The sequence below is a fragment of the Protopterus annectens genome, chromosome 8.part0 (assembly GCF_019279795.1).
Source record: "Protopterus annectens isolate FY-2018-M chromosome 8.part0, PAN1.0, whole genome shotgun sequence".
In the NCBI taxonomy this organism is placed as follows: domain Eukaryota; kingdom Metazoa; phylum Chordata; order Ceratodontiformes; family Protopteridae; genus Protopterus; species Protopterus annectens.
Window position 1 is genome coordinate 1,303,035,586 of NC_056741.1, and position 12,121 is coordinate 1,303,047,706.

The following is a 12,121-nucleotide window of genomic DNA, read 5'->3' on the forward strand; positions in this document are numbered from 1 at the left end:
AATAGTAGGAGAGATACGTGTTCTTGTAGGGAAGCTATTCTTGCGGAGGGGAGTTTTAGTAGCAAAGAACGGGTATCTAGATCTGCCCCTATAAATGAAATATGCTGTGAGGGCTGTAACGCAGATTTTTTGAAATTTATCGAAATCCCTAGCTGAACACAAAGGCTGAGTGTGTAGTCCCTGGCCTGTATCAGTTGACGCTCGGTGGTGGCAGAAAGGAGCCAGTCGTCCAGCTACGGAAACACCACGAATCCTAGGCGTCTCAAGTGAGATGCTACCACTGCCGTGCATTTGGTGAAAACCCTGGGGGCTGAGGTTAGACCAAAAACGCAGGGCCCAAAACTGAAAGTGGCTGGCTCCCAGCCAGAAGCGCAGGTGATCTCTGGACGCTCTGGCCATTTTGATGTGGTAGTAGGCGTCCCTGAGATCTATTGAGCACATCCAGTCGTCCTTCTGTAAGAACGGAAGGATCGATTGAAGCGTGACCATCCGGAACTTTTCTTTCTGAACATACGTATTGAGATTGCTTAGGTCCAGAATTGGCCTCCAGTCCCCTGTCTTTTTTGGAACTAAAAAGAACATTGAGTAAGTTCCGGATCCTCTTTGGTCCGCCGGGACTGGTTGGATGACTCTTTTTTCTAGCAGCTTTGAGATTTCTATAGCTGCAGGTTCTCGCAGATGGGGTGGTACATCTGGGAATCTTTTTTGTGGTAACGGGGTGAATACAAAAGGAATTTTGTAACCTCTGGTAATAATGCTTTTTACCCATTTGTCTGAAGTAAGGTTTTGCCAGGCCTGAGGGTATAAAGCTAAGCGTCCTCCGACTGCCTCCAGAGCAGGACAGTCGGGCCTCCTCTCAGGAGTGCTGGAAAGGCTTCCCAGGGATGGTATCCCTGTCGCCTTGGTTCTGCAGACCCCCTCTGCCGCCAGGGCGGCATCTTCCACCTCTGCCCCCCCCGCCTCTGGAGGGGACATCACCCTGTGTGCCTGGGAAAGAACCCTGGGGTTTATGAAACCACATCTTTCCACCTCGTTGCTCTTTGTGGTACGGTCTGGATGGGGTGGAAAAACGGACTCCGACAGCAGACAGAGTCTTTCCCTCCTGCTCACACCGGGTCAGGGTCTCCTTTACTTTGGGGCCAAAAAGAGTGGCGCCATCAAAGGGGGCATTAGTAAAGGAAGACTTGAAGGCTTCCGCAAAGGAGCACAGGCGCATCCAGGATTGTCTACAAAGAGCAATCGCTGAAGCTGCAGCCCTACTCGACCCTTCGGCCACATACGAGATGAGCCTCATGGACGAGTTCACAATCGATGTAAGGGTATTGAGCTGTGCTGTAACCTTATCCAAGACAGCAGCATCTGTACTACCCTGGAGGGTATCTCCCAACTCTTTGACTAGATCCCTCTGTAATCTTGTGAAGTGTGTCAAGTAGCTCAGCGATCGCATGGAAAAAGTTGCTGAGCTGAAAATGCGCTTCCCATATCAGTCCATGGTCCTAGAGTCTCTGTTAGGAGGATGAACAGACGAGGAAGATTCGGACATCTCCTTTTTCATGGCAGCTGCCACCACCATAGCGTCCACTGGAACTCCCTTAGTGAGGTATGACTTATCCTGAGGGGCAGTTATATATTTGTTAGGCTTCCTGGGAACTGGCTCCACTGTGTCAGGTGTCTCCCACGCCCTTCGAGCAATTAATTCCATCAACTCGTCGAAGGGTGGAGTGACCCAGGAGGAAGAAGGGTGAGCACCAAATGCCTTCAGCAGAACCGACTCATCCTCAGAAGGGGGTAGGGCTTGCCAATCACCTCTCTGTTTCAGGATCTCCAGGATGTCAGAAAAGGAGACATCCTCCGTAGGTGATTTTGGGGACCCTTCTGACTCATCCAAGTCAGTATCCGATGTTAAGGATTCTTGTGGAGAATCTAAGTGCCTCCTCTTGCACAATCTTTTCCTCAGAACGTCATTGGGGGGGGCATCCGATGAAGCCTCCGAGGAAGAAGGGGCTCCCTCTGGGAGTGGCTGAGACACTGGTGCTCGACGCTTTTGTGTAGTCGTGGGTGCAGAAGAAGACAACAGACCTTTATGGGAGGGAGAAGTTGCTTCTGCTGAAGTGGTTGTCTGAGAAGACAATACCTTCCTCATAAGGTCGAAGGCCCCTGGACCCCAAGCCGAGGAAGCCCCCGGTTCCGAAGAACGCGGAGGTATCTCTGACGTGGAAGCCAAGGGCATCGACCCCGAGGACGGAGCCGAAGTGATCCGTGCCGAGGCGCTGAGGGGGAGAGTCGGCACCGAAACATCGGTTCGACTCTCGGTCCTGGAACCAAGGATAGATCGTCGGCTCCGCGAGTCCGGTAATGGTTCCGACGGAGTCGAGGTCAACGGTGCCGACCGAGAAAGGGACGGTTCCAGCACCAAGGGCTCCACTATCATCAGATCGTCTCCCAGCTCCGAAGGCTGAGTAGGCCTCGGAGGAGGATCAGATGGAGATAAAGGAAGGCCTTGGAGTCTCGACACCAATTGAGAGGAGACTGCAATGAGTTTGGACAGGGCCGTGTTCTCCATTAACTTCTGCACCACACAATCTACGTCGGTGTCGGAGAGGGGCCTGGAAGACCGAGTCGAAGGAATCGAGGACGGTGCCGACCTTAACAGAGCAGGAGGTGGAAGCTCCGTCACCGGTTCCAAGACTCGAGGCTCGGTGACAGACAGAAGTTCGACACTCGGCCCCGAAGTCTGTGGAACCGGTGAACGAACCTTAAACGAAGAACTCGGAGCCGATGACATGGGCTCCGATGTCTTCGACTCCTTCGAGGATCTAGAAGCCTGGTCTGACTTGTCAAGAGCCTCCTGGAAGGCAGGCTTCAAAAGACTTCTGTCCATAAGCTTCCTGCGCCTATCTGTCATGACCCTTCCTCTAAAGGAATGACAAATAGAACAGTCTTCCTGTAGATGGAGAGGGCCAAGACAGTAGACACAGGAGCTATGGTTGTCGGTGACAGACATCTTCTGCCCACACTGACACCTCTTAAATCCTGACTTAGTTTTCTCAGACATTCTGTAAGAAAAATACTGTACACTATCACAAACACTGTCAAATTAGGTTAGTAAGTCACTAGCAATAAATTTGCAAGTATCAAATCCAAGTTTAGTAGTAGTGGGGTAGGCCCTAAGGTAAACCTACACAATATATATATATATATATATATATATATATATATATATATATATATATATATATATATATATATATAAACTATATATAATAGAAAAAGGATGACCAGACCACACACACACACTAAATATAAGTGTCAAGAATCCTAAAAATTTTCAAGAAAATTTTCTAAGAAAAAAGTTATCTTATCTTCCCAGTTGGTCAGAGCTGTTCAGAAACGATGCGATCGGTTGCAGCGGCAAACTAGATCTGAGGTAAAGGCAGAGGGAATTGTGGGAGATAGGTTGGTCTCGAGCTTCTTCTGGATGCAAAGCTTTGCTAAGCAGCCGACTCAGAGCCGAGGATCGGCTCCGACACCCATGTGTAAGAACAAACGGCGAGATTGAACACTCTCACATTTATTGTTTCCAGGCTGTGGCAATGTTGAGTCCAAACACTTTTTAGGTACCATTGAAGTTTCCTCATATGCAGTCTCGCATATGGAATTAGTAGAATGCAGGATGCCATGAAGCCCAAAGCCTGCAGAATTTTTCTTGCAGATAACTGGGCCTTTGTTGCCAACAGGTTGAAATAGGTAGTCAGTTGACTTTGTTTGTCTGGCATGAGATAAGCCATCTGGACAGTTGTATTTAAGCTTGCACCCAGGAATATTATCTCTTGAGTGGGTACTAGTTTTGATTTCTTTTTGTTAACTGTGTACCCTAGGCCTGTTAGAAATCTCTTTACAAACGCCAGATGCTGCAGTAGAATGTCCTTGTTCTCTGCTTGAATGAGGCAGTCATCCAAGTAAGGATATATTTGTATTCCTCTTTGTCTGCAGAATGCAATTACTGGTGCCAGGCACTTTGTGAAGACCCTGGGCGCAGTAGATAAGCCAACGGGTAGTACAGAGAATTGGTAATGCATTGAGCCAGCTTTGAATCTGAGGTATCTTCTGCATGTTTGTCTGATTGGGACATGCAGGTATGCCTCTTTTAGGTCTAAAGTCACAAGCCAAGCCTTCTTGCCCAGCATGGGCAGAAGTTGCTGTAGAGTCAACATTTTGAATTTTGGTATATTCAGAAATGTATTTAGAATAGATAGGTCCAGTATTGGTCTCCAGGTCTTGTCCTTTCTTGGTACCAAGAACAGTCTTGAATAAAATCCTTGTCCCTGCTCTTGCTCTGGTACTTGTTGAATGGCCCTCATGTCCATGAGGGATGAGACTTGCTTTTGTGCCTCTGCCCATTGATGTTTTGGCAGGTCTGACCAACCGTTTATCCTTGGCAGGGTATGGAAGTGAAACTTGTAGCCCTGTGACACTACGTCTAGGACCCATTTGTCCTGGGTTATTATGTGCCAGTTTTGAGAAAAAAGTGCTAGTTTTCCACCTAAAGGTGCTGCCAGAAGATAAGTGCTTGGTGCAGGCAGGGGGAAGTCATTGGGACTGTTTCCTGTATGGCTGTGATTTGTCTTCTCCACTTTTGGAGGTAGAAGCACCCCATTGTTTAGACCTGTACGAACCTTGAGGCTGGGATCTGCCTCTTGGGCGTCTGTATCTGCCCCTTTGTGGTCTGTCTGACACTGGAAAGGACCAATTCTTTGTAGGCCAGTGTCTGCTAAATCTTGGAGGCTGAACCCGTAAGAAATCCTTAACCGTTTGCATAGATTTAGCTTTGTCCTCCATTTTCTTTAACACCTCTTCTGCTTTAACACCAAACAAAGTATCATGATGTAATGGGGCATCTAATAATATTGCTTTGACATGATCAGGCAGACTTTGTTCCTTTAACCAAGCATGCCTCCTGGTGACAGAATCCGTAACAGCGGCTCTGCAGGAGGCCTCCAAAGAATCAAAACCACATTGCAAAGTATGCTTTCCAACTTGTTCAGCTGCATGCAATACATCCTGCATTTCTTTGTTTTCTGCACATTCAGAATTTGTCAACATTTTCTGTTTAAGCAGTGACATACTATATTGCTGATATTTCAGCATATGACACTGACAATTTAAAGCCCTATAGCCAAGATAGCGGAAGTGTAAATCTTTTTTCCCCATCTGTCCAATGCCCTAGAATCCCTGTCAGAGGGGGTAGGGTTTTTTGCAGCAGAAGCCTTGACCCCTTTGGGACCCTGAGAGATAGTTTCTGGGTCAGCAGCAGGGTTTTTGAAAAGGAATTTATGAGAGTCAGAAACCCCGTAGTACCTGTCCGGCTTAACAGGAGCTGGAGGTAAGGAGTCAGGGGTCAGACTGGACTCTGAAAATACATCATCAACAATGTCTAACACAGGTGGAATAGCTAGGGGCCTGTGTTGTGGTAGTAAAAGGAAGTCTCTGAGCTTTTTTTTAGATTCTGAAAAATCTTGGCTCTCCCAGTGGAAATGCTCCCTCATGGTATGCAAGGTTTCCCCAAAAGAGTAATCCTCAGGAGGAGAGGCTGAAGGGATAGATTCTTCAGCATCAGAATCCTCATAGGGAGGAAGAGAGTATTCCTGATCAGAAGAGGAATCAGATGAAAAGGAAACCTGATCTGAAGATTCATATTCTGTCTCTTGCCTAGGCCTTTTATCAGGTGGGGGTTGGGAACCCCTGATCAAAGTAATTAAGTCTTCAGCCATTTTGAGCATCTGTTTTTTGGGCATGGAGGCCTGTCCATGAAGCTGTTGTACTTGTTTCTTTGTCTTTAAGGGTTCTTTAGTCTTTGCCTTTGAAGGTGAAGTCGTTTTAATGTATAATTGAGTTGGCCTGAAAACACCCTCAGAAGCCGATGCCTGCTCAGCGGCTCTGGACCCATCTGAGGGAGTAGTCTCCGAAGGTCCAATACCTTGAGCCTCCAGTGGCCTAGGCGACTCCATGTGGGCATCGGTAGCGGCCTGCGGATCTAGAGTAGCGGGCGTCAGGGGCTGCGAAGGTGCCTCACTGAGAACCGGCAAATGGCTTAGAAGAAGCCTCGTCATCGGTTTTGGACCTTGGATGCCTGTCCTTTTCTTTTTCTTTGCATTTCTTGTGAATTGCGGTAGTCAAATGGCTGTCTGACGACATCGTATAATTAAATCTTCTGCCAAAACAGTGTAATGCAAAATCGTACCGTAGCTTAATAGTGCGTTGGTTAAATCTAGCACAAAACCGACAACTAACAACGTCGTGGTCAGGGTCTAGGCAAGGAATACTGTAAGAATGAAAGTCCTTATGAGGTATTTGCTTCCCACAAGAAATACAATTATTAACTTTTTCTGACATCGGTCTGGAGCAAGAAAAAAGTTTCCCCAACGGGGTACTTGGCTTTTAATGAAGACTTCGGATCTGAAATTCGAACACGAAAATCTCAGGAGTCGGCTGACTGGCACTTGCGAACTGCTTATGCTTCGGGCACCGCGCAGCAAGAAAGACTGAAGAAAATGGCGTCGGCTGCATCTTTTATACCCCTGGCGCACTGACGTCAGGGAAGAGGCGACAGCAACCGACGCCGGACCTAGACTTTGGAATTCAGGTTGACTGAGGGTAGCCTGCCAGCAGGATAACCTAAGTGCAATGACTGCAACTGTGAAACATTAAGAACATCATCGTTACGCTTGTAAAGGGTCTAGGGCTGTTAGCCTAGTAACCTCCTATGAACCTAAGAACCTATGCCCACTGTTTCTGAGCATTTAGTTTCTGGTGAGCAAAAGATCTCCTATCTATCTATCTAAACTATTTCTGGGAAATAGGGCTCCTGTGTCTACAGGAAGGGGGGGGGCAAATTTACAGATTTATAGGGAATAATGCAAAACAAAACACCTTTTATAATGTTTATTAAATAGTCCCCTATGGCAAATACTTTCATATAGAAGTTAAATGCAATGTGCCTTCAGCAGTCATTAAATGTTAAATATGCTAAAACATGCATTGGCAGGAACAAGCACTCATCTGGTCACTGGTGAGGCGAGGAACTAATAGATGAAAGATCATATGAGGATAAGAGGAAAGGCTAAATGGGCAAAGTGGGCCTTTTGTACTGATGTGAAGCACACCAGCTCACGCATCAGCTGAACAAATAGATGTAAGTACAAACTACTGCACTCATTTTAAGAGTTGCTGTTCAATATAAAAACAAGTAAGAATGGACTGCTGATAATGGGAACATTAAATGATTAAATCATTGCTGTGTACAATGGGAAGTTAAGAGAAAGGAACGCACATTTTTAAATTAACCATCTTTGGCCCCTAACCTAGCAACTAAAAGTTCTCGAAGGTGTGTATGAAGAAAAATGCAGACAAGTGTCACACTACCCAGTTTACAGAACAGAAACACAATACATGCATGAGTTGTGCAACTCTTCTTACACACACCAAACATGTTGTATGGTGTAGCCAAAAAAATAATGTGATGTATCACATGGTGAACTCCTCCAGTACAACCGAAACCAGACAATGATAAGCTTCAGCATATTATCATTGATGTCTCCATCGTATTAAACTCTGTTGAATAAAGTATAATGTTTATTTTAGAATCTATGGGATAGCCTTCCTCTACTGTTTAACACTGACCTACATTTAAAGTGTTATACTGAAATGATTGTTCCATGTTATCCAATTTACTTTCAGAATTATTTACTTATATGATACTGTGTATATACTTTTCTCTATGACCACTGTCAAATAATACATGATGTCTTGAATTTAAAAATGTAAATAGTTGTGTATCTCATTAAATGTGTAGAATTTAGAACTGTTTTCGTTTAAAAATATAAAATTGTTCCTGGTTGTTTACTCACTGCTTTATTCAAAAGCTGCATTACGTCATAATTGAACAGAATGTCTGAGAATTCTGCGGCTTGCTTCAAAAGGAGAGACACATTTTATTTGTGTTTGAAATACCTTTAACCTTTGTGGGGTGTTCTGCTTCTTCCCTTTTTCCTTCTTGTTGTCAGGGATTATTACTGAGACTTGGGAAGAATCTGTGTAATCACTGAGTGTACTTCACCAGAGCTACTACCATCCTTTTACTTCTGCTTGTCTGAGACTGTAATCCCGACTGGGAACTCTAAATGACACAGAAAGCTACATCACGACACTTGGATTACAGACTTGTTGGAATTTTTTACATCCCAAAGCTACCATCATCAGCCATAAATAATGTCTACGGATGCAGTTAGTTTTCTATCAGCAATTTGTCTGTATGAAGCCTTTATAGTTTGCTTTTTTGTGCAACTGCAATACTGCTGTGTATCTACAACCATAACTTTTTTAAATTAATCAGTTTTAATCAGTTTTCATTTGTTCATTTGGCAAAGACTACAGTTGATAATTTATTTATCTCATGAAGGGTAGACTCACAGCATTACTGTAATGTTCCTATCTGTTCTTCTTCAGCTATCATAATGTAATGCTGGTTGGCTCATTAAGAGTGATCAGTAACTGAGGTTTTGGTATCAGATTAGTAGTCTGAATGATGGCATTTTTCTGCAAACAGAGGTAAGGGGGTACCTTCACTAGAAAGATATCAGTATCCTCTACTAGAAAATATTCTGAGCGTGCGTATGTATATGAAAAACAGTTTAAGTCTCAGTTATTGTTGGTAAGCTGACACTAAACCACTGAGGTCAGACCAAGATTGCTGAACTCCTGAGGAGTTAAAAATTATAACCCTATTCTGGAGTACGGAGTTTACAGCTTAGATGGATGTGACAGGTGTTGGCCATTACCCAAGGCGCTAGTGCACACGTCCCATATATGTAAGCCCAATTACCCTATTTGTTGGCAATGGTACAGATTTTGGACTCCACAATGCTTTATAAGCATTAGTCCAGACTACCATATAGTATGGAAACAAGTAGTATTTAATGCTAAATGAGGTCTGACAAAACAAGACAAGGCAACATTAAATTTAACTTATCAATAAATGTCAGCAATATCCTATATTAAAAATAAAGACTTTAAAATTATGCTTAATGGTGTTGCTAATAAATGCCAAAAAACAAGTTTGTAAGAAACAGGCTTATGGTATAGTATGTATATATATATATATATATATATATATATATATATATATATATATATATACATATATACATATATATATATATATATATACACACACACACACACACACACACACACACACACACACACACACACACACATACATAACATAAATGCTAAATGCTCTGTCATCAGTACTCAACCGTAGCTTAAGACTAAGGAAGACTGTAGCCCAAGCAGACTCCAAAGAATTTTTCCTCAGGTAGAAGTCAAATATTGAAGGTATGATGAGGAAGAAAGAGTGGACTGGGAATATATGTTTTGGGTGTGTAATGAGTTGGCAGACTTTAAAAAATCCCTACACGGTACTCTGTCAGAAATATTGTGTGAGCAAATGGTTGCAACTCAGGAAATTATTTATTTATTTATTTTTGAGCTGGGATACAGGATCTGAATTGCCTACACATAGTAAGGACTTGTTAAGTTTAATTCTGGTGGCTGCAAAAAAAAGCCGTTATTAGAAATTGGATTTCAATCTAAACCAACTGTATTTGAAGTACTGAATGTTGTAACAGATAAAATAAATGGAAGTGGGATCTTTAGAAAATTATAGGAACAAACTCTATAGAAAAAAGTGGGAACTGTGTGAACAATACATGCAGAATAATGTTTTGGATGGAAGGTAGGAACTGAGCAATTTATGAAAAGTTGGCTTGATGATAGTTATACAAAAGAATATGTGTGAAGTATAATGTTTCTAACTAGGAACATGTTAATATTGTTTGTTTTCTGTTATATAAATGTATTTTGCCTTTGTCTTAGTGATAATTCAATAAAGTAGTATGAGGAGTGATCAGAACAAGAGCAGGATATTCTTATGAAAAGATCAGACAAATACGGGGGACAGGTCTTTGGAGTTGTGGGATCCTTCCCCAGGCAGTCAGCTGGTGCAATTCACAAAGCAGTCTTAGAGTGAAGAAAAGTGATTAACTCGTTGCTACTATATCTACACGATTAACACCACAGTTTAATAATCAAAATACACCCATTGTACAAGTCATGAATATTACAGCAATAAAAACATAAAACATGAGCAAAACACAGAGCTATGCATAAATACTTACTAGAATAAACAAAGTAAGGTTTTGAATGACCAGTTTACACTTGAAAAACTAAAACCCAGTAGTTTAAATAGACAACACAGCATCTAATCATAGCAGTATGACACTATTCAGAATCAGTTTAATAACAATCACCATATTATACCCCTTTAAATTGCTGAAACTAGTGCACAAATCCAGTGGTGATTCCATGAAATAATGCCATATTTCTGTCAACTAAGTAGTAACACTCAATTGTCAGACTTCTCACACTTCTTACTGTGTGGCAAAAATGTACAAATATCAAATGAAAAAAAAAATGTTTGTAGATACCTGATTCTATGATGCATGTGGTATTAACAAATGGACATCAGCAAACAAAAAGCAAAAACAAAAATCTTAGGCCTAAGACCCCTCCCACCCCCACCCAACCAACCTACAATGATAGATGCTTCACCCACTACAGCCTTAGACTTAAATATTCTAACTCCACGGTCACTTTAAACTGAGAAAGTGAAATCCCTGAGCACAGCAATCTCCACCAAACATGTTATGTCTAACAGTATTTTTAAACCTTGCAAGCATCAACACAATACACGTCTGCAAATCTTTGAAGAAGAGACATATCACTTTGTAGGATGTACTTCACAGTATTAGCACTATGGTGCCCTTTTTTTTAACAAACAGTGATAAAAGGAACAAACTGTAAAGAAATACTCCCACAGCTTAGATAAGAACAAGAATTCTACATATTTCTTTGCTTTAACGTTTTCTGAAATAGTTAAAAATGGTTCCCTTTGATATGTCTCAGATTTTTTTGCTTTAAATTTTTTTTGTTTGATATAGCTAAAAGCTGGTTCCATTTCATAGGTCTCATAAATTAGTCATCGGGTATTTACTTTATATCTCTAATCCACTGTATTCATTCTGTAGCTCTGACACCTTAATATACCTCCATGGCACTGACACCGAAGTCTCTTCCTATGATTCTAGTAGTGTAAAGTACACCTAATAGCTGTAACTGCACAGCATATATCAGAATTCAAGCAGTAGGCATTTGTTGAGAGCTTTATCACTACAAAGTATTCCTTGGAGCTATCTTACCATAGAACATGGTTGATGCTGCAGCAACAGTACATTATGTCTCAAAACTAATGTAAAACAACATTTTGCCATAACTCTGATGCCTCAGTACACCTCAGATACCACCAGATGCATCCCAAAGCTTCAACATCATATTACATGCTATGACTCTCAAAGAGCCCTAGCACAAAGCATGCATCTTAACAGATTCAGCATATGTTCTACAATACTAATGCACACAGGTATATGCTTGAGTACTGTGATACAAAGGTAGACATCAATCAGCATTAGTTAGTATATATTAAATATTAAATATAAGTTTGCTAGGAAATTAGATTTACTGACCGGAGAAAGCTTCTGTATGAGGTCATGGGCAACATGAACAAGATTCTTATCCTCCCGCAGACTTTTCTGGAACTTTTTGCATTCTTCGTCTTCTAGCAGATCAAAGTCATTAGCAGCATCCAAGAGAGCTTGGATTAACCCTTTCCAGGATTTCAGAGCTGGAACTTGAGGTGCAACAGCTGCGCTAATGCCAGTCCCAATCATCAGCACTAGCTCATCAGGACGCTTTGTCTTCAAGCTTGGTAGTAGCTTTCTGTCACAGAAACAAAATAGCAGTCAGTTCTCACTGGAGGGCTCCTTTAAATCCAACCATGTGGAGTTCACCAAACTGAATTAAGTGGCAGCAAAGCTTAAAAGTTACATCATCCGGACAAAACCACATAGAATTACAGGTTAAGTAATCAGTAGAGTTAGTTATAAATTGTGTGCCCCTGGACAGCTACATAAACCACACAGTACTCTAGGACATTAAAACCTTC

At 42.3% G+C, this 12,121-nt stretch overlaps 1 protein-coding gene across 1 annotated transcript in view; it reads right to left on the reverse strand.

The window, feature by feature from the left end:
• FAM118B (family with sequence similarity 118 member B) overlaps nucleotides 1–12,121 on the reverse strand; it is a 718,053-nt gene that overhangs the window by 458,045 nt on the left and 247,887 nt on the right. The window contains exon 3 of the mRNA XM_044080824.1: nucleotides 11,643–11,895. Within this exon, the coding sequence (XP_043936759.1) occupies nucleotides 11,643–11,895 (253 nt within the window). The remainder of the gene's footprint in view (nucleotides 1–11,642; nucleotides 11,896–12,121) is intronic.